General features: G+C 32.2%; 1 protein-coding gene across 9 annotated transcripts in view; it reads left to right on the top strand.

The window, feature by feature from the left end:
- Nucleotides 1–20,415, top strand: part of LRBA (LPS responsive beige-like anchor protein) — a 754,452-nt gene that overhangs the window by 559,275 nt on the left and 174,762 nt on the right. For all 9 annotated transcript variants that reach the window (XM_012552173.3, XM_023505940.2, XM_031943309.1 and 6 more), the window contains 2 exons: nucleotides 10,453–10,593; nucleotides 11,626–11,745. In XM_012552173.3, coding sequence (XP_012407627.1) covers nucleotides 10,453–10,593; nucleotides 11,626–11,745 — 261 coding nt within the window. The remainder of the gene's footprint in view (nucleotides 1–10,452; nucleotides 10,594–11,625; nucleotides 11,746–20,415) is intronic.

The following is a 20,415-nucleotide window of genomic DNA, read 5'->3' as shown; positions in this document are numbered from 1 at the left end:
TGTCTTCAATATTTCTTTTAAAGCCAATTCTGATGGCCGTAAAATACTCACTATATTCATCCCCCTCCATTCTTTCTCTAAAATATAATAAGTTTCCTTTGCCTCTTTGTGAGATTTAGTACCCTCACTTTACCCTTTTTCTGGTACCATGTCCTTTCCACCTATAATTGCTAGAACAAGGTATACATGTATTTTTTATACATCTTTACAACAGAAATATAATTCCCAAGATTTCTTTTTACCTTTTTAGGTTTCTCTTGAGTTCTATATTTTAGATTGAACTTTTTGTTAAGTTCTGGTTTTTTCATCAAAAATAGGTGAAATTCGCTTATTTTGTTAAATGACCATCTTTTTCCCTGGAAAAAGATGCTCATTCTGGCTGGGTAAGTTATTTTTGGTTGCATACCGAGTTCCTTAGCCTTTCGGAATATCATATTCCAGGCCCTTCGATCTTTTAATGTGGATGCTGTGAGATCCTGGGTGATCCTTATTGTGACTCCTCTATATTTGAATTGGGTTTTTCTAACCGCTTGGAGTATTTTTTCCTTCGTTTGAGGGTTCTGCCATTTGGCCACTATATTCCTTATTTTATTTTAGGATCCCTTTCAGTAGGTGATCAATGAATTCTTTCAATGTCTATTTTACCCTCTGTTTCTATGACTTCTGGGCAGTCCTCTTTGATAATTTCCTGAAAAATAATGTTCAGGTTCTTTTTTTCATCATATTTTTCTGGGAGTCCAATAATTCTCAGATTGTCTCTCCTAGACCTATTTTCCAGGTCTGTTGTTTTCCCAAGAAGGTATTTCACATTTTTCTCCATTGTTTGATTTTTTTTGGTTTTGCTTGACTGATTCTTCTTGTCTCCTCAAGTCATTCATTTCCATTTGTTTGATTCTTATTTTCAATGAAGTGTTTTCTTCACTCACTTTTTTAATATCTTTTTCTAATTCTCCAATTGTGTTGTTTTGTTCTATGGAATTTTTTTCCATTTCACCAATTTTATTTTTTAGAGAGCCATTTTCTGTTTCCAGTTCACTAATCCTATTTTTCAAGGATTTGATTTCTTTATCCATTCTGTCTTTAAGTGAGTGGGATGACTTCTCCACACTCTCTTTCCAAGTCTCCCTCTCCTTTTCCCATTTTTCTTCTAGCTCTCTTGTGAGAGTCTTTTTAATTTCTTCTATGAGATTCATCTGTGCTGAGGAACTGATGATCTCCTCCTGTGGGGATTCACCTGGAGACAAGTCTGCTTTTAGTCTCCTCAGGGTTTAGAGTCTGCTCTCTTGGACTTGCGGCCAAGATGGCGGCAAGGAGGCACATAGCTGTGTAAGCTCTGCATTTTCTCTCAGAATCCAACTCATTACAAGCCTCTGAATTAATGCCTGACTGAAAAAAAAAAACCCAGAATCAGTTACCAAGAGAAGACATCCTTGAGATTCGCCAGGAAAGATCTGTTTTTGCTCGGAGGTGGGCTGGTTTTAGATCGGGCACAGCCTGAGGGCAGCAGCAGTGAGAGCTTGGCAGGCAGCTCACATCCAAGCAGACCGAAGGGGGTTGGGGTGTGATCTCAGCCATCTCTGCGGGGAGAGCTTCGCTACAGGATTGGATACTTTGCCCTGGCAGCAAGTCAGTGGCCCAGCAAAGAAGCTAAAAACACCGGGGGTGAAGAATACAACCCCAAACAGCTGGAGTTCCTTGGGACCGGCCACCCCTCCCTCACAGTGTCTCAGCACGCTCTCAGAGTCTCAGAGTGCAGGTTCAGCACAGTCCTGCTAGTGATTCACTGCTGCCCCCTCAGTCTGTAGAGGAAGCTTGGTAATGCCACCCAGCCCCTCCCCCAAAAAAGCAGATTCCATTTGGGGTTTTTTCTTTTTTTCTTTGCTAATTTGTCTCTGATTCTTCTCTAACAAAATGAGCAAAAAAATGAAAAGGACCTTAACCATTGACATCTAACTTTTCTAAAATGCTTTCCTGTTAATAATATTGTTAAGTTTGCATGGGTCTGAAGGCAATTATCCCCAATTATCATATTTTTGATGTGTAGTTCTCCCTTTATTTGGATTAACTTTTTCTTTTTAAGTATATAGATTTAGATTTATATTCATTTTACATGTTTAATATTGATGTTATCCCATTTTTGTGGTGCCTTTAATTATTTTCTCATTATCCATATCTCTTTTTACTGTTCTTTTTTTTTTCCTTCTGGGATAAAATTTTTGCTCTTTTGATTTTTTGAAGCATTGTGAATTCTGTTCTAATCCTCATTTTAACTCTTCATGAGTCTTCACTAGAGTGTTTCTTTTTTAAAATAGCTTTTTATTTTCAAAATACATGCAAAGATGGTTTTCAGCATTCACCCTTGAAAAATCTTTTTCTAAATTTTTCTCCCTCCCTTCCCTTTTCTCCTCCCCTAGAGAGTAAGTACTCTTTGTGTTAAACATATACTTCTTCTATATATATTTCCACAAGAAAATGGTGCATAAGAAAAAGAAGATGAAAAAGAAGAAAAATGAGAATAAAAGCAAAAAGCAAGCAAATAACAAAAAAGTTGAAAAAACTATGTTGTGATCCACATTCACTCTGGATAGATTGTAAATTTCAAGTGTATTTCTTGAGTAAGCAGTATATTTTGGATTCTACTCTTCTACTATCTTCTGTTTTATCTTTTTGTTCATCTATTCATATTCATGCATATGATTGTTAATATTTATCACCATTATATTTTCTCCTCCCCCTCCCCCCATAACTTCTTCTGCCTTTTCCTTTCTTTTTCTCCTAATGGCGTCTTTTAGGGGGAAAGAAGGAACATCTTAAAAAACAGGGAATATGATTAGCACTAGTAATCTTCAATTGAAGTGGTTTCCTTTCATTCTATTGCGCTTTCTCTTTTTACCTCATCCAACCCCAATTCCTGGTTCTTGTATATTGCTTCTTTCCTTTTAATCTCTCCCCTAAAACTGAAATTTGTTTTGCTTGTGTCCCTTCCCTTCCATATGATCCTTTCTCTTTAAAATTACTTTCTCCCCTTTCTTTATCCAGCTGAAATTTTATATAAATTCATATTCTGTTTTATGTATATGTGTATTCGAGCTTCCTTTGTCCAGTTCACATTAAAGTGATGTTCCTCAAATAGGCATCTTATTCTTAATGTTTCTAGACTCATTTTCTCAAATACTTTTTGTTCTTCCTTCCTGTATTCCTTTTTAAATTTTTTCTCCATAATTTAAAAAACCTCAAAATAGAACCAAACAATCCCAAAGCCCTTTCTTTGTTTTTTTTAAAACCCTATTTGTGAAGTGTTGATTTCTTAAGAGACACTTTTCTCTTTTTTTCCTTTAGAATGTCAATACTTCATCCAATCTCTTCCAGTTTTCAATTTTTTATACCTTCCACATTTTTCTTTCCCCCCAATGTTTGTTGTCCAAAGTTTCCATTGAATTTTTCCCTGAAAATGCTCAGTTATACTAAAAGTTCATTTTTTTCTCTATAGAATTTTACTCAGTCTTATAGAGTAATTATTTTTTTTTTATTTAATAGCCTTTTATTTACAGGATATATACATGGGTAACTTTACAGCATTAACAATTGCCAAACCTCTTGTTCCAATTTTTTACCTCTTACCCCCCCCCACCCCCTCCCCTAGATGGCAGGATGACCAGTAGATGTTAAATATATTAAAATATAAATTAGATACACAATAAATATACATGACCAAAACGTTATTTTGCTGTACAAAAAGAATCAGACTCTGAAATATTGTACAATTAGCTTGTGAAGGAAATCAAAAATGCAGGTGTGCATAAATATAGGGATTGGGAATTCAATGTAATGGTTTTTAGTCATCTCCCAGAGTTCTTTTTCTGGGTATAGCTAGTTCAGTTCATTACTGCTCCATTAGAAATGATTTGGTTGATCTCGTTGCTGAGGATGGCCAGGTCCATCAGAACTGGTCATCATATAGTATTGTTGTTGAAGTATATAATGATCTCCTGGTCCTGCTCATTTCACTCAGCATCAGTTCGTGTAAGTCTCTCCAGGCCTTTCTGAAATCATCCTGTTGGTCATTTCTTACAGAACAGTAATATTCCATAATTTTCATATACCACAATTTATTCAGCCATTCTCCAACTGATGGACATCCATTCAGTTTCCAGTTTCTAGCCACTACAAAAAGGGCTGCCACAAACATTCGTGCACATACAGGTCCCTTTCCCTTCTTTATAATCTCTTTGGGATATAATCCCAGTAGTAACACTGCTGGATCAAAGGGTATGCACAGTTTGATAACTTTTTGAGCATAGTTCCAAACTACTCTCCAAAATGGTTGGATTCGTTCACAACTCCACCAACAATGAATCAATGTCCCAGTTTTCCCACATCCCCTCCAACAATCATCATTATTTTTTCCTGTCATCTTAGCCAATCTGACAGGTGTGTAGTGGTATCTTAGAGTTGTCTTAATTTGCATTTCTCTGATTAATAATGACTTGGAGCATCTTTTCATATGACTAGAAATAGTTTCAATTTCTTCATCTGAGAATTGTCTGTTCATATCCTTTGACCATTTTTCAATTGGAGAATGGCTTGATTTTTTATAAATTAGAGTTAATTCTCTATATATTTTGGAAATGAGGCCTTTATCAGAACCTTTGACTGTAAAAATATTTTCCCAGTTTATTGCTTCCCTTCTAATCTTGTCTGCATTAGTTTTGTTTGTACAAAAACTTTTCAGTTTGGTATAATCGAAATTTTCTATTTTGTGATCAGTAATGATCTCTAGTTCTGCTTTGGTCATAAAGACCTTCCCCTTCCACAGGTCTGAGAGGTAAACTATCCTATGTTCCTCTAATTTATTAATAATTTCATTCTTTATTGCCTAGGTCATGAACCCATTTTGACCTTATCTTGGTGTACGGCGTTAAGTATGGATCAATGCCTAGTTTCTGCCATATTAGTTTCCAATTTTCCCAGCAATTTTTATCAAACAGTAAGTTCTTATCCCAAAAGCTGGGATCTTTGGGTTTGTCAAAGACTAGGTTGCTATTTTTGTTGACTGTTTTATCTCTTGGACCTAATCTATTCCACTGATCAACTAATCTATTCTTTAGCCAATACCAAATAGTTTTGGTAACTGCTGCTCTATAATATAATTTTAGATCTAGTACAGCTAAGCCACCTTCATTTGATTTTTTTCTTCATCAATTCCCTTGAAATTCTTGACCTTTTGTTTTTCCATATGAACTTTGTTGTTATTTTTTCTAGGTCATTAAAATAGTTTTTTGGGAGTCTGATTGGTATAGCGCTAAATAAATAGATTAGTTTAGGTAATATTGTCATCTTTATTATATTTGCTCGCCCTATCCAAGAGCATTTAATATTTTTCCAATTGGTTAGATCAGACTTAATTTGTGTGAAAAGTGGTCTGTAATTTTGCTCATAAAGTTTCTGATTTTCCCTTGGCAGATAGATTCCTAAATATAGAGTAATTATTTTTTATTGTAATTTTATCTTTTGCCTTTCAGGATATTGTATTCCAAGATTATTACTTTGTAGTGGTTGTAATGTAATCTTCTATGATCTTAACACTGGTTCATGGCACTTCAACACTTTTTCCTGATTGTTTGCAATATTTTTTTTCTTTGATCCAGAAACTTTGGGTTTTGATTAAGATCCTCTTAGGTATATTCAATTTAGGGTGTTTTTGTTTTTTGTTTTTTTAAGGATTCTGAGGGGCTCTTTCTTTTTTCAATCTTTTGATTTTTTTTTTTTTTTAGTATTTTTTGTCTCATAATGTCATTCTTATATTTGTTCTATTCTCATAATCATGGAGTTGACCACCAAGTATGAATAAGGTATTTTAGCTTCTCTTCTCAACTGTTTATTTTCTCTTCATTTATTCTTTTTATAGAATTCTTATTTCTCTTTGTTTCTTGTATATAGTCTTACAGAATTTATGGGCAAGCCTTTTTTCCCCCTCTGAAGTTTCACTTATGTTTCTTCATTATATTATATCTCTTACTTCTTTTGTTTAATCAGATTTGCAGTCTCAATTTCTGCTTTGGTTGGGACTTTCTCATTTCTTTCATTTACTTTTAGATGTAGTTATCCTGCCCTATCTCTGATTTCTAATGCTTCTGTCACTGGGACTTCCATCTTCTTCATATTCTTTGTGTTGCTATGTTTCAAGTTGCTCTAAGTATTCCTTTCAGGATGCAGGTTTCAGACAGGTTTACCTGAGCTGACCTTGACTTCCATGCCAGGAGGACCCTTTTCTTATTGCAGCCATGCCTCTGACTGTACTTTCACGCATTCCTGGGCTTCATGAAGAAGATTTTTGTTATTTTTTCTGTCGCTATCAATATTAGATTGTCAGTCTTTGGAAAAAAATTTTTTTCAGAGTTAAGCTCAGCTCCTCTATGCCCTTTCACATTAACATTTTAATTATAAATCTGATTATGCTTTTTTAAAAATCACTAATTAATATCAATGAAAAGGAAAAAAAAGTGTGCATTTCTTTAAAACAATTTCTGTCCCCCCTCCTTTTTGCTTTTGCTTTGCTTTTTGCTTTCTAATGACTATATATGGAAAGAATTTTTTTTACTGTTTTACAATTCTACACTTTAAGGGTAAACCTTTAATGAAATGAAAAATGGTAGTTTCACATTCGTTCTTATGCAGATGAAACACTTTTGGGAAAAGAAGTGTCTTTTCCACTAGATAATAAACTTCTTCAACATAGCTACTCTAATTTTCATCTTTGTAATCTCAACACTGAGCACGTGGAAGAGCTTAATCAATGTGTTCATTTGAATTGAAATAAATTCTTTGGCTTTATTTAAATTTTATATTTGAGACTGCTATTTTCATCTCTCTCTCCAGTATCTACATAGTCCTTTATACATAGAGGGGACTTTATGAGTATTTGATGAGTAAACAAATGAAACCTTACTGCAATGAAGTCTTTAGAAAGATTTAAAGTCAGAAACCCTATTTCGAATGCTAACTCTGCTACTTGACTTCTCTAGGAATCAATCGAATTATTTGAAAAGGAGATATTTCAAATAGATGATCTGCTGGATCTACTTATGCTCCAAGTACTTAATAACTTAATTAATACTTAATAATGTCTGTGAGCATTAGTTTGCAGATCTATTCAGTTGTGAGGTTAAGGTCTCTTTTAGCACTAAAAATAGGTGATTTGATTATGTTTTATGCTTCATTTTGCCCCATCTGTGTATGTATTTGTGAGTGTGGGGGTGATTAATCATATTCTTTTCTAATATATTTTTATTGTGCTTATTCTTATACCTTTTGATCCTATTTCTTGAGACTTATAATAATAACCTCTAAAGAATGTCATTTCTCTAGTAGCTAACACTACTACTTGTCATAGTAGATAATAAAAGATGGCAATCATTCATTAGGACATGCTTATGGAACTGCTTGAAAAACAATTTTCTTTGGTATGTCTTTTTTCAGGTTTAAAGGAACCATTGCCATCCTTGAAATTGAACTCCCATCACTGCATCAATGTCCCTTGTCTCCTTTCCTCCCCCCCACCTCCCCACCCCCATCTTGTTTTTATGCCACAGTAATGTGTCCTGGAGCACTATGACAGTTTTATTCTGTTATCCTTAATGCTTTTTGTTAAGATCTTTTGTTCTGCATGGTTTATTTCCAAAGTTCTCTTTCCTTTTTTTTTTTTTTCCTTTAACTTATTCAAAATCCTTACTTTCCCATTCCTCTTTTTTTCCACTTTGCTTATATTTCTTGGATTTGCCAAGGCAAATGCAAGGATCTTGTTTCATCTTTTACTTTATTTTTTCAAATGTATTTTCTTCAAAATTTGGGTTTTTACTAGGGTACTTTATATTCCCATTGGTTTGTTTTCTTTAATTTTCCTCCAATAGATTATAACAATTTTATTTTACTACTTGTATTTATAATCTCTTTTACTCCATGTAATGATTTGAGAAACAAATACTGAAAATGGAATTCTAAGGCACTGAGTTTGTTAGCTTGCTCTAATAAATACTCCAAGGAACTTCATTTTGGTTTTCCCTATTAGTGATCTTTCTTTTGGTCCTACCTAGCTGTTCTTTCTTTTATAAGAAACAAGTAGCACCTGCAGCAGTGGGTTTTGGTTCTTGTAGTAAGATTTTAAAATGTCTTTAAATACAGAAATAGATAGTGGCTTTAAAAGTACAGCATAGCACTTTTGTATCTGACTAACTTGTGCTTAGTTAAATGCTTTACTGCACATTATAACATACTTGAATCAACTCATCTGTTAAAGCAGTTGTCAGAAAAATATGGGCCAGCATGGTAGAATGTATTAGCCCAATACATTGTCTCCATTTTATTATGAAGCTGCTGAGGAAGCTGTGATATACAGCACTGTCATTACAGATCTATTGTTAGGACGGTTCCACAGTCTTCTCTGCACTGCCATTAATTTATAGCAGTAAACAATATGTAGTCCTCCGACTGCAGCAAAGCAGAATCTTTTAATGAGGTGGATGTTATTACCACAATAAATCAGTGCATTCGTGTAATGTATAATTCAATGTGTGTATTCCCACTGTAACTTCTCTGAGTAAGCTGATAGTGTATCATTGTCAGTGCACAGCTCCGCGGAGCTGGCTTCTTCTTCTTGTTGTTTTTAAGCCTTCTTTTATTTGGAGACTTTTTTTTATACCTTGCAAATAAATGTGGCGTGTCTTGATAGTTGTCGTATAGAAGTAGGTAGACTTCAGAAACCAACTATAACAATAACAGCCAAAATCAATACTGTGGGTTCTAGTTGCACACATCTCTCTCTGCATGATACCATTTTTTTTTTAAAAGCTAGTGAAATCAATCCTAATTGGTTTTAGCATTATATTCCAGAAACGTAATTCTATAACTATTGATTTGGGGTGTTCTCATTTGGAGAGTAATAAAAATAGAAGCAGATAAAGTGAATACTTAAAATGCTGCAGAGTCATTCAAAGAGGTATTGATTCTATTTTTAATTTATATAATTTATCTTTAAATGATTTAATTTCTTCCTTTTTTTCTTCTTTCCATGGCTGTCTTCAGGGAAAATAACTAAAATACATTTAAAATGATTTTGTAACAAAGAAAGGAGTTCTTGGAGTCAGTTTCATTTTTAACTGGAATAAATTCACTAAATCAGATAGCCCTTTGTAGAGAAAGCAATTCTTAGAAGGGTTGCATTTCAAATTAGCAAACTTCAACAAATAGTTATCAACCTAAAATCTTTTCCTTTTTTGCTAAATCAAAAAAATTTTAGTAACATAACATTGATTCAACCAGGGATATTATTTGAGGCAGAAATGTATTTGTAATTCAGGTACCAAAAAGAAGTACATATAGCTTAATAATGAATGAAAATAGCCAAAATAATATATTATGTAATCTCACTTAAAATCAAATCCTTATGAATAAAAAATTCTTTTAAATATTCCATTTAAATTCTTATATTTTTCTGTTGAATATTTTTAAATTTACATTTATTTAAAAATACTTATTGGAATTTTGGTGAATTATATAATTGCCCATTAATTTTTCTTTCTTTTTCCTTAACTAATGATGAGAAATTATTATAGCTTACTAAAAAAAACCCTACAAAACCAGTTTCTCAAAGTCTTAATAAGGGAGACAGTTTTAGGTGTTGAAAATGTTTCATTGAATTGATACTCCATATTGTTAATAAAAAGTAAAAGATTTTCTGGAAAGCAGACTTATGAGAATGCATTTTAAATTTCATGTTATTATTTTAATGCATTATTTTTCAGTTTTGAGTCATAATATGTTATAAATTCTTCCACTTTTGAATATTTCAGGCAGAACTTTTTCAATATTGATTTGTCTAGCAACTAGAACTGGTGATTATAACAATTACCTAACATTAATAGAAATTTCCAGTTACCTTTTAATCCTTTCCTCTTTTCCCTTGCTTCAAATACTTGCTGTCATCCTGCTATCAGATTCTTTTATAAATCAATCTGCCACCTTTCCAAAAGTCCCAACATACTCTAACTTTAAATTCTAGCTTCTAATTGTTGCTCTCATCTAATTAAATGGGATTTTATAGATATTTTCTAAGTATTATACTGCCAGTACTCACCTAGTATATTTCTACCTTTGGCTTGTGAGGAGTTGATTTAGCTGATTGAGACACTATACTTAACAGATATTAATCTTATCAAGAATTAACACTGGCCTCTTATCATTTACTTAGGGACTTGCTCCTTACACCTGCCTGGAAATACTTTTTTTTTTTTTGTTTTTTTTTTACTTTTTTACTGAATACAATAACATTTTGACTCAAACACCATGTATTTTGTTTTAAGTCATTTTAATACATGCTAATGATATTACCTTCAAAGACAGAAAAACATAAAAGATGGTAATATTTATGTCTTTTTTGTTTATTTTAATTGGCAGCCCATAGGAGCTCTGAATCCCAAAAGAGCAGCATTCTTTGCAGAGCGTTATGAATCATGGGAAGATGACCAAGTTCCAAAGTTCCACTATGGCACTCATTACTCAACTGCAAGCTTTGTGCTTGCCTGGTTGTTAAGAATGGTAAGTCAAATTTCGATAATAATTTTTAATAGATAAGTTTGATGTTACAAAGTGAAATTGATACTTTGAAATAATGATTGATCTTTATTTAATACCTTTTAGAGATTGCTGAGACAAATCATAATGTTATTTGAACGATGGTAGTTTGTCACATTTCATTAAAAATGTTGCAGTCAAATTTTTTAAGTCATATTTTAATCTTGAATTTTCTGCTTTTGTAACATAATTTTGTCTAACCAGAGATTCCATATATTATCAGATTGTAAATTCTTAGAATTACTTTCACCTATGGTATCAAAATGATAAGCACTGAAAATAGTTTAAGATGGTCATATGTTCATATGTTTTGTTAATCTAATTGTCCCAAAAGGAATTGTGGTATTCTGTAGTTGGAATTGTTTGTGCCATGTATTGATAATGTATTGGCTTAACAGGAAATGTTTCTGTACATTGAAAGGTGATTCATCCCACAGAAAGTAATTTCTTTGGGAAAGCATTAGCAGCACATCATTAATTAAAGCTTGTTAGAATGGTACAGGCAGACATAAATCCTAGAAGTAATTTATAGTGCTTAGCTAATTTCAAGCAATTATCCACTAATATGTGTTTAAGTGTTCTTTAACTAAGAGGAGGCTTTTAAATCTTTCAAACATTTTTCTTTTCTTAATCATAAATTAAATATTGAGCAATGGCAAAAGAAAAATTACAAGTTGGAATTTTTCTTTGTACCATGAAGACCAGATACCCCAAGTTTTGACTACATGTTATGGTATAATGTTTTTAAGTTAAAAAAAATTGTTTTGGAAAAAAAGTTGCAAATGAAATATTTTGAAATATTTATTCTGATTTAAATTGATATCATTTCATGATTTTAATTACTTAAGTTTTACTGAATTTTAATTACTTCCTGGATTTGTTTTAAAAATACTGATGATACATATAAAGCTATAAAGATTATTTTTAGAAAAGTTTCTTAGATCATTTGGTACTTTATTGTTATTGATTTTTAAAAATAATTTTGTATATTCTTAGGAGCCATTTACAACCTATTTCCTAAATTTGCAAGGTGGAAAATTTGATCATGCAGATAGAACTTTTTCATCTGTTTCAAGAGCATGGCGTAACAGTCAGCGTGATACATCTGATATCAAGGTAAATATAAACTTTCATTGATCATTTATTGTTAGTAGAATAACTATTATTGTAAGAGCTTTTTTTTTTAAAACTGGAAAGAATTGTTTTTCTCTGACCAATGTAACAAAACTTAAATGAATCCTATCATATAATTCTGCTATTGGTATAAAAGTGAATGAGACTTTGTTCAGAAATTATCTGTGCTTTGTTTTACAGTGTAATTTTGGTTGTTGCCAATACTTTTTTTCCTCTTAATATATTCGTTTTGGAAAACTTGAAGTTGTCACTCCTCTCTCCCTCTTGTTTTTCTCCTCTCCTCTATTTTTATATCATTGATTTATACCATTAAATGGAATTCTAAATTTAAAACATTAATTAACAGATTTTCTTTTTGGAAACAGCCTTCATAAACTCTGCTTTTGTGTTTTATAGGTTTCTTACTTTATTCTTTTGCCAATGTTTTTTTTTTCCCCTTCTTTGCTCTTGGTTCCAAGAGTTTCAGTGCAACTTCTTTTTGTTGTTTCCCTTTTCATTGGGATGTCTGCTGTGTTTATATACATGTAAAGCCACATAAAGTGTGCATGTATATTTTTAGTTATCAGAGGTAAATAGCATCTTCCTTTATAGGTCCTTTTTAGTTAAGTATTTATAATATTCATAACAACATAGTTGTTCCTATTTATTCTTCAAACAATATTACTGTTACTATATACAACTTTCTTTTGGTTCTGATCATTTCACCTTTTGTAATTTCATGCAAGTATTTCCTTGTTTTTCTAAAATCATTTGCTCATCATTTCTTATATTATACTAGTATTCCATTGCAGTCATATACTAGAATTCAGTAAGAATAGTAAGCTAGATCAAAGGCTATACATAGTTTAAATATCAGACTATTCTTACTGAATTATGAATTGCTATCCCTTTTGCCTGTTTCTACTTTTAAAAGTAGTGTATACTGATATTTAAAGTAGAATTTAATGCTTACCCTTAAATCTTTACTTGTATAAAGTTTTTGTTTTGCATGAACATATAATATTATATATTTATTATATATTATATATAATATGTAAATAATATAATATTATATATATTATAATAGAGGGGAGAAAACAGTTGGTAGATTTGTTGATTTTTTTGTTATACTTTTCAAAGCTTTCATTTGTCTAATCAAACTCTTTGCTTTTGCTTTAATCAGAAGGACTATAACATAGCAATAATTGATAAGTCTGACATCTTGGCATAAATTTTAAAATTAGTCAATTCACACGTCCTTTACAAATGCTCCTCTTTATGAAGGCTCTATAACAAGATACAACTTCTTAAGTAAATAGCCTGTGTAATATAGGTATAGTTAGATAATTTGTAGATCTTTCTATTCCAGTTAAAAAAATAAGATAATTTTTTTGTTAAAAATTTCTAAAAGTGAAGAAAATCAGTAATAGACTTTTCAGTGCTTACTTTTTTTTTCTGAGAAAACTCTTTGCTTTACTTTTTAAGTATCTACAATTCTGTCATCTTATTTCTCATTATCTACATATAAATATAGTAGATAATTTGTTTGAGGCAAAAATATGATTGCCACAGTACTTTTCTTTAACTATCACTTCTAAAGTAAGGAACTATTGCTTTCACTTTCAGTAAAACAGAATTAAACAAATGTATTTATGTCTTCCTCCAAAATCTTATCCAACTTTTCCCAGCATTCTTGACCCATTGATCAGTTAAGCCTGTAGATCTCCCTCTTTTAATTTAAAAAAAAAAACATTGTATTTGCTACCCTGAATTCAGTGTAAGTTCTTTGAGATCAGGTCCCATCTCTGTTTTGTATTTGTATCCTTAGTGCTTTATACAGTGCATTATGGACCCTTAATAAAGATTTGCTGATTAATTGATTGATTTAGAATTTGAGAAGCTGATCTCATTAGTATGGAATTTTTCCTCCATCTTTGCAGACCATAAGCTAACTATGACTTCTCATTCTTTGTGATTCTTGTTTCCATTCTACTCTAGGAAATCCAAAGAGCCTGCCCAGTATGCTGAAAATTTTCTCTTAAGTCTTTGCATTTCAAAGTACCCATTGAATATTTACATATTCACGTGACTAGCCCATTTCTTGCTCTGATTGTACAGTTTTTTAGTGCTATTTTAAATGGGATTTCTTGAACATAGGTTATTATTAAAAATGTGCTACAGATTATTTACATAAACTGCTGTTTTTCCATTTCTTTTTGAATCACTCAGAACTTTTTCTCCTCAAATAGTGTGGTTTTATAATTTGTAGCTTCACATTACTACATGAGCAGTTGTCTTGAAAAGCTAGTCTTTGTCTTGTGGAGCAACTTGAGATTTTGAAAATTAACAAAAACAGTATGCTTTTATCAAATAAAATACAGGCCTGTCTAGTTCTAGGTCCAACTTACTTGCAGTATTTTTATTGTATTTGACTCTGTGGAATGGCCTTACATGTTCATGCCATTGCTCAGACAATAGGTATTAACATTTTTTAATCCATGTAGTTCTTTTCAAGAGGATTGTCAGATAAGACTCATTTAAATAATTATGACTCTCCTAGGAATATTCAGAATCTTCAGGGGTTTGTTGCATTCAGTGTAGTTTCACCTTCAAAAAAGAGTATGTAGATGTGTAGATAGAATTCCTGCTGCATCCAGATCTATTTTATATCTTGCTTAACATTAAAAATAAGAAAATCATTAAAGTTATCTTTCTCTTTTATTATTAATTAAGAAATATTGTATTTTTATTAACATATTCATGATGAACTCTTCATGAGAAGAGTCTTTCTTTAAGGCTTTTTGCCTTAATGAATTATAATCAAAAAATGTGATGGAGGCTGATATTTTTTATGTCTCAATCAAGTGTGTTTTTGTAAAATATCATTTATAAAAACCAGCCATTGTCCTTCTGATTTTGGTAAACATGCTCATGTATATAACATAATATAGGATAATATAACATAATATAATAGTTTATAGACACACACATCCACACATATATATGTAGTGAGAAAGTAGACATATAGGATTGCTTTTGTTTTGAGACATTAATATCATTGGCAATTTCTTAATTTGTGATTCCCCATCCTTGAGAACTCCTATAGTAAGTGTAATCCCTCAATTACAATTATGTCTTGTCCACTTTGATCTTTTACTTAGTCTGGCCTGACTACCTTTTTTTTTCCAATTCACATAGCTTGTCAGGGATTCACATTTGTTTTCTGTTTGTTATCCTACTGATAGATTCATCTGTGAACACACTTAGATCTTCCACCAAACTTTCTCTAAGTTTTTGATTCTGCTATTTATTTATTTATTTATTTTTGTTGCATTGGAAGGTTCTACTATTTATAATCTTCTACTATCTGCTTCCACATCATTTTAGAAATTTTCCATTTTAAACCAGCATTACCTTTAACTGCCATCTCTCTGTCTGTCTGTCTGTCTGTCTCTGTCTCTCTGTCTATGACAAGGAGATAAAATATTTTCTGTTTAGAGTTGTTTCTAGACTTGTATGGTTTTGTTGTGGCAGTTGTTTTACATCGGTTAGAAGTGGTGATAATGAAACTCATTGTTTGCCTTCTTTTGTTTGACATTGTTTGACTTCTTACCTCTGTCTCTTAGAATTCTTTGAAAATTCACATCAAATATCAGCTTCTACATAAAGTCTTCCTGATTCCTTTCTTCTGCCTAACTCTCCTAACTTCCCCTTGCGGAAGTGTTCACTCAACAGAAACCACCTTGTATTTATTTTGTACACATTTTGCATATAAATGTGTGGCATTCTCTTCTCTCTCCACCTCCTGTAGCATGAAAGGCTTTGGAGGACAGCAATTGTTTGACTTCTCTCATTGTATGCCCAGATATACTTGGAGGGAGGATAATACCTGAAATATGTGTGGCACATAGAATATTTTTGTTGATTCATTTTTCACTTCTCAACAATATTAATAGATTGGAAAATATCTGATTGAAACTGTTCCCAGGCTAATCTCCTAATTTTGCTTTCCGTTTAATGTGATGTTGATTTTGATTCTAAAGGGATTCCTACATCAGTAACCTTTTGTTTCCTTAAAATGGAATCCTTTATATTGGGAGTTATTATTTGGTGCTTTCTTCAATAAGACAGTTTGTATTGAAACACACACATACACATGTATATTTGTTTATCCCCTGAGTAATCTATAAGCCTTGAAGTTTTTTATTTCTCAATCATTAGACATACTTTTTTCCCCACCATCTTCACCTGAGCCTATCTCACATTAAAATCATCAAGGTTCAAAGCAAATATTAATTTGTTTTGGAGGATCTTTTCCACTCTCTTTCTGAAACTTAAGTTGGAATTATTGTCTTCATGGTCATCTTTTTACTTGTATCTGTTGAGGTGTAGATAAATGAGGTCAGAGAATTCCCAATAAAAGCATTTATTGGCCCAGAGAGCTAGATTGATAAAAGAGGTTTATTATTGAGTTTAGAAGTAGGAGATAGGTGAAGGTAGAGATAAGGAGGGCACTGGACAGAGGGTCCAGTGGACAGAGGGTCCTCACATGGCTGGCATGTTTGTAATCTCTGCAAAGAGGGGTTCCCAGCGTGGCCCTTTTAAGTCGGAGACTTAGCTGGAGGGGCTTTGGAGTGTAGCCCCAAAGTTGGCTCAGATCCGGGTGGGGCTGGGACAGGTTTGGATCTTCTATTGGAATTCAAAGGGACCAGGATTTGTGAGTCAACGAGTAATTTACATTAACTAGGAGGGGTTGGGAATCAAAGATTGGAATCTTTCCTGCGTCATATCTATCTTAAACATTGGAAAATGAGTTAACTAATCAGCCCATTTTGGCATGTCTGCACAGACGCACACACACAAACTCCTGTATTTGTTTTTTAATGATAATTTATGGACCTTCTTATTTTTTCTTTGGAAAGAAGATAAATATTAGCATAATTTTAGTTCATTCAATAGTATGTATTTTGTTGGTCTTTGTTCACTGATCTCACATTTAGAATACCTACAGTTGAATTGACTAAAAGTGTCTGATTCTTTAGCTCTCTGAGTCCAGTCTACTAATGCTTTTATAGGACTAAAGATCACTCCTTTTCTTTGATTGCTGAAGCCAGAGAATTTAATCATAAGAATTGACCTATCTGAAAATACCAAGTCCTTTCATTTTTATCTAGGCTAGCTATCCTCATACTTAGTTTCTCCTACATACTCAAAACTTTTCCAGAATGATGGAATCTGGCTGGATTTATACTTCATAGACTTTCAACATCCAAATTTCTTCCTTGTCACAATGAGATAGTGATAGAAGATTGTCTTTTTAGTATGGCATACCTATATTCCTCAGAATTGGTTAAATACTATCATATAAAAATAAGATAATTTTTTTGTTAAAAATTTCTAAAAGTGAAGAAAATCAGTAATAGACTTTTCAGTGCTTACTTTTTTTTCTGAGAAAACTCTTTGCTTTACTTTTTAAGTATCTACAATTCTGTCATCTTACTTCTCATTATCTAAAATCTATCTTTATTTGTGAATAAAGGGCAAGAGTTACCTATATAGGCATTTCTAACAAATGAAGACAGAGGATGTGAATTATATTCATTTTAAAGGGAAAAGATATACTTTTCGTTTTACTGAATAATCCTTCCATGGTAACATGATTTACTATTATTGGAACCTAGGGGTCCCTCTATGTTTCCTTTCTGCCTTGAAGCTTCCAACTCTTGTCTAGTGAGCCTGTATTTTTAACAACCAGTAATGTATTTCAGTCGGCCTGAGGAATCGGAGGGAATATGTCAAACAAGTGCCCTTGTAGTTCACATGTGAGACATAGCTTGAGTATCATTCTCACTTTCCAGGGTAGCTTTCAAGCAGTGGGAACAAAGATGCTTTCATTCTGTTTATATATTAGCATTGATTTCTCCAAAGTGTACTTCATGTAGTCATGAACTGAAAGGCCAGTACCAACAAGAAGTCTTGAGGGACTGCATTAAAAAGTGACACAATTGTCTTTGCGAACTATTATTTTTTTTTTTAATTTCTTTTAATTCCCAAGTGACCTAATTCAAATAGAAAAATCGTTCATGATAGGCCCTGCAGCACAATATTGAAGGCTCTGTTTTGTCTTAATCCTAAATAATTCTAAAGGAAGAAGCCTTAGTGGACAAGTACATTCCTAAACCATCCAACACAATTTATTGTCAGCTATATATTTGAAGGTCTCTCAACATGGATATTTTATAGCCTCCATTGGGAGTAGTTTGTTATAGAGTTCAACTAGTCATACCTCTGATTATAGAATCCTGTAGTTGGAATATAGTTTTCTTCCCCTTATTAATAAAGTATTCTCTGCAACGTCTTGGAAAAGTGGCTTTCCAACTTTAAGTTTAGTATTTTAGTAATGAGAAGTCATTAACTCACTTTTTTTTTTTTTTGCCAGTTAGAATTAGTGCCAGAAAGACTTCCTGTTTAACCAAATTCTCTCAATAAAATTTGTTCATTTCCCCCTTTTCAGTCACTTGAGAAGATAGAAATAATCAAACCATTCTTTTCTGGCTATTAAATTATGAGGATATTCTTAGCATAGCTAAGCCATTGTCATTATCACCAACACCAAAAAAAATTACCATTTCTTATAATAAGTCATTTTGTTGAGTGTTTTAAAAAATATTTTATTTTTTCCCAATTATATGTAAAAACAATTTTTAACATTCATTTTTTAAAATGTTAAGTCCAAGTTTTCTCCCTCCTTCCTTTCCCTGGCTCCTCATTGAAATGGCAAGCAATATGATATAGCTCATACGTATACAATAAGGCAGAACATATTTCCATATTAGTCATATTGTTAAAGAAAACACAGAACCCTAATCACCCCAAAAAACAAGAGAACTAAAAAAAAATTTTTAAGTATCTACATTCATATTCCATCAGTTCTTTCTTTGGAGATGGATAGCATTTTTCAACATAAGTCTTTGGGAATTGTTTTGGATCATTGTATTGCCAAGAATAGCTAAATCATTAACAGTCATCATACAGTGTTGTTGTTACTGTGTAAAGCATTCTCCTGGTTCTCCTTACTTCACTTTGTATCAATTCACATAAATCTTTCTAGGTTTGTTTTTTGTTTTTTTTTTAAACGTCTTGCTCATCATTTCTTTGAGCACAGTAGTATATTCCAGTATAGAAATCTACCACAATTTTAAAATACTATTCCAAAATTGATGGGCATCCTCTCAGTTTCCAGTTCTTTGCTGCTATAAAAATTTTGCTTATATCGGCCTTTTTGTTTTTAATGAATTTCTTTTTCTTTCTTTGAGATAATGGTATATTTCTGGATCCAAGGACATCTGTGATTTTAAAGTCCTTTGGTCAGAATTCTAAATTGCTCTCCAGAATGGTTGAATCTGTTCACAACTCTGCCAACAACAATATAGTATATTTTTTTCATGACTATAGATAGTTTTGATTACTTCATGTGAAAATTGCCTGTTCATATCCTTTGACAATTTATCAATTGGGGAATGATTTGAATTCTTATAAATTTGTCACATTTCTCTGTTTGAGAAATGACACCTTTATCAGAGATGCTTACTATAAAATTTTTTTCATTGTTGGGATTACTATCATATTTCCTCCATCTTATTTCCTCCCTCTTTTCACCCTGTTTATCTTGAAAAGTGCTTTACTTATGACTACTACATCCCTCAACCCACTTTCCCTTCTATCAGCACCATTCTCTTTCCTCTTCTTCCCCTTCCTTTCTTTCTTGTAGGGCATGATAGATTTCTATATTCAGCGTGTGTGTGTATGTGTAATTTCCTCTTTGAGAAAATTCCAGTGAGAAGTTCAAATACTTTCTCCCTCATCTTCCCCATCTTTCTCTTTACTGTAAAAGCTCTTTTATACCTCTTATAGTTGTAACAATTTATCCCGTTCTACTTCTCCTTTTTTCCTTTTTTTCCTGTTTTCCTCTTTTCTTCTTTCTCACTTCTTAATTTTATCTTTTTTAGCTATTAATTTCTTCATTTTTTCGTGCTTCCTTTATCAAGCTGTTGCATCTTTTTTTCCATGAATTTCTTGTATCGCTATGTTTCTTTTTTAGTTTTTTATCTTTTCACTGTATTATCTTCAACTCACTCCCTTCCCCTCTTTCTATGTATATTTCTTCTGACTGCCCTAATAATGATGAAAGTTCTTAGGAGTGTCACTTTCCTATGTAGTAAGGCAAACAGTTTAACCTTATTAAATTCTTTATAATTTCACTTTTCTATTTACCTTTTTAGGGTTTTTTAAAAGTCTTTTATATTTGAAATTCAAATTTTCTACTTAACTTCTGGTCTTTTTATCAAGAATGCTTGAAAGTCCTCAATTTCATTAAATATTCATTTTTCTCTGAAACATTTTCTGGCTAGGTGATTCTTGGTTGTAATCTTAACTTTTTGGCCTTTCAAAATATCATATTCCAAGTCCTTTGATCCCTTAAGGTAGAAGCTGCTAAATTTTGTGTTATCCTGACTCTGGCTCCATGATATTCAAATTCATTATTTCTGACTCCTTGCAATATTTTCTCCTTGATGAGGGAGCTCTGGAGTTTGGGTTAAAATATTCCTGAGAATTTTCATTTTGATTTCAGGTAGTCCAAAAATTATTAAATTATCTCTCCCAGATATATTT

Source organism: Sarcophilus harrisii, chromosome 6 (assembly GCF_902635505.1).
Source record: "Sarcophilus harrisii chromosome 6, mSarHar1.11, whole genome shotgun sequence".
Classification (NCBI taxonomy): Eukaryota; Metazoa; Chordata; class Mammalia; order Dasyuromorphia; family Dasyuridae; genus Sarcophilus; species Sarcophilus harrisii.
This window is presented reverse-complemented; position numbering and strand designations above follow the sequence as displayed.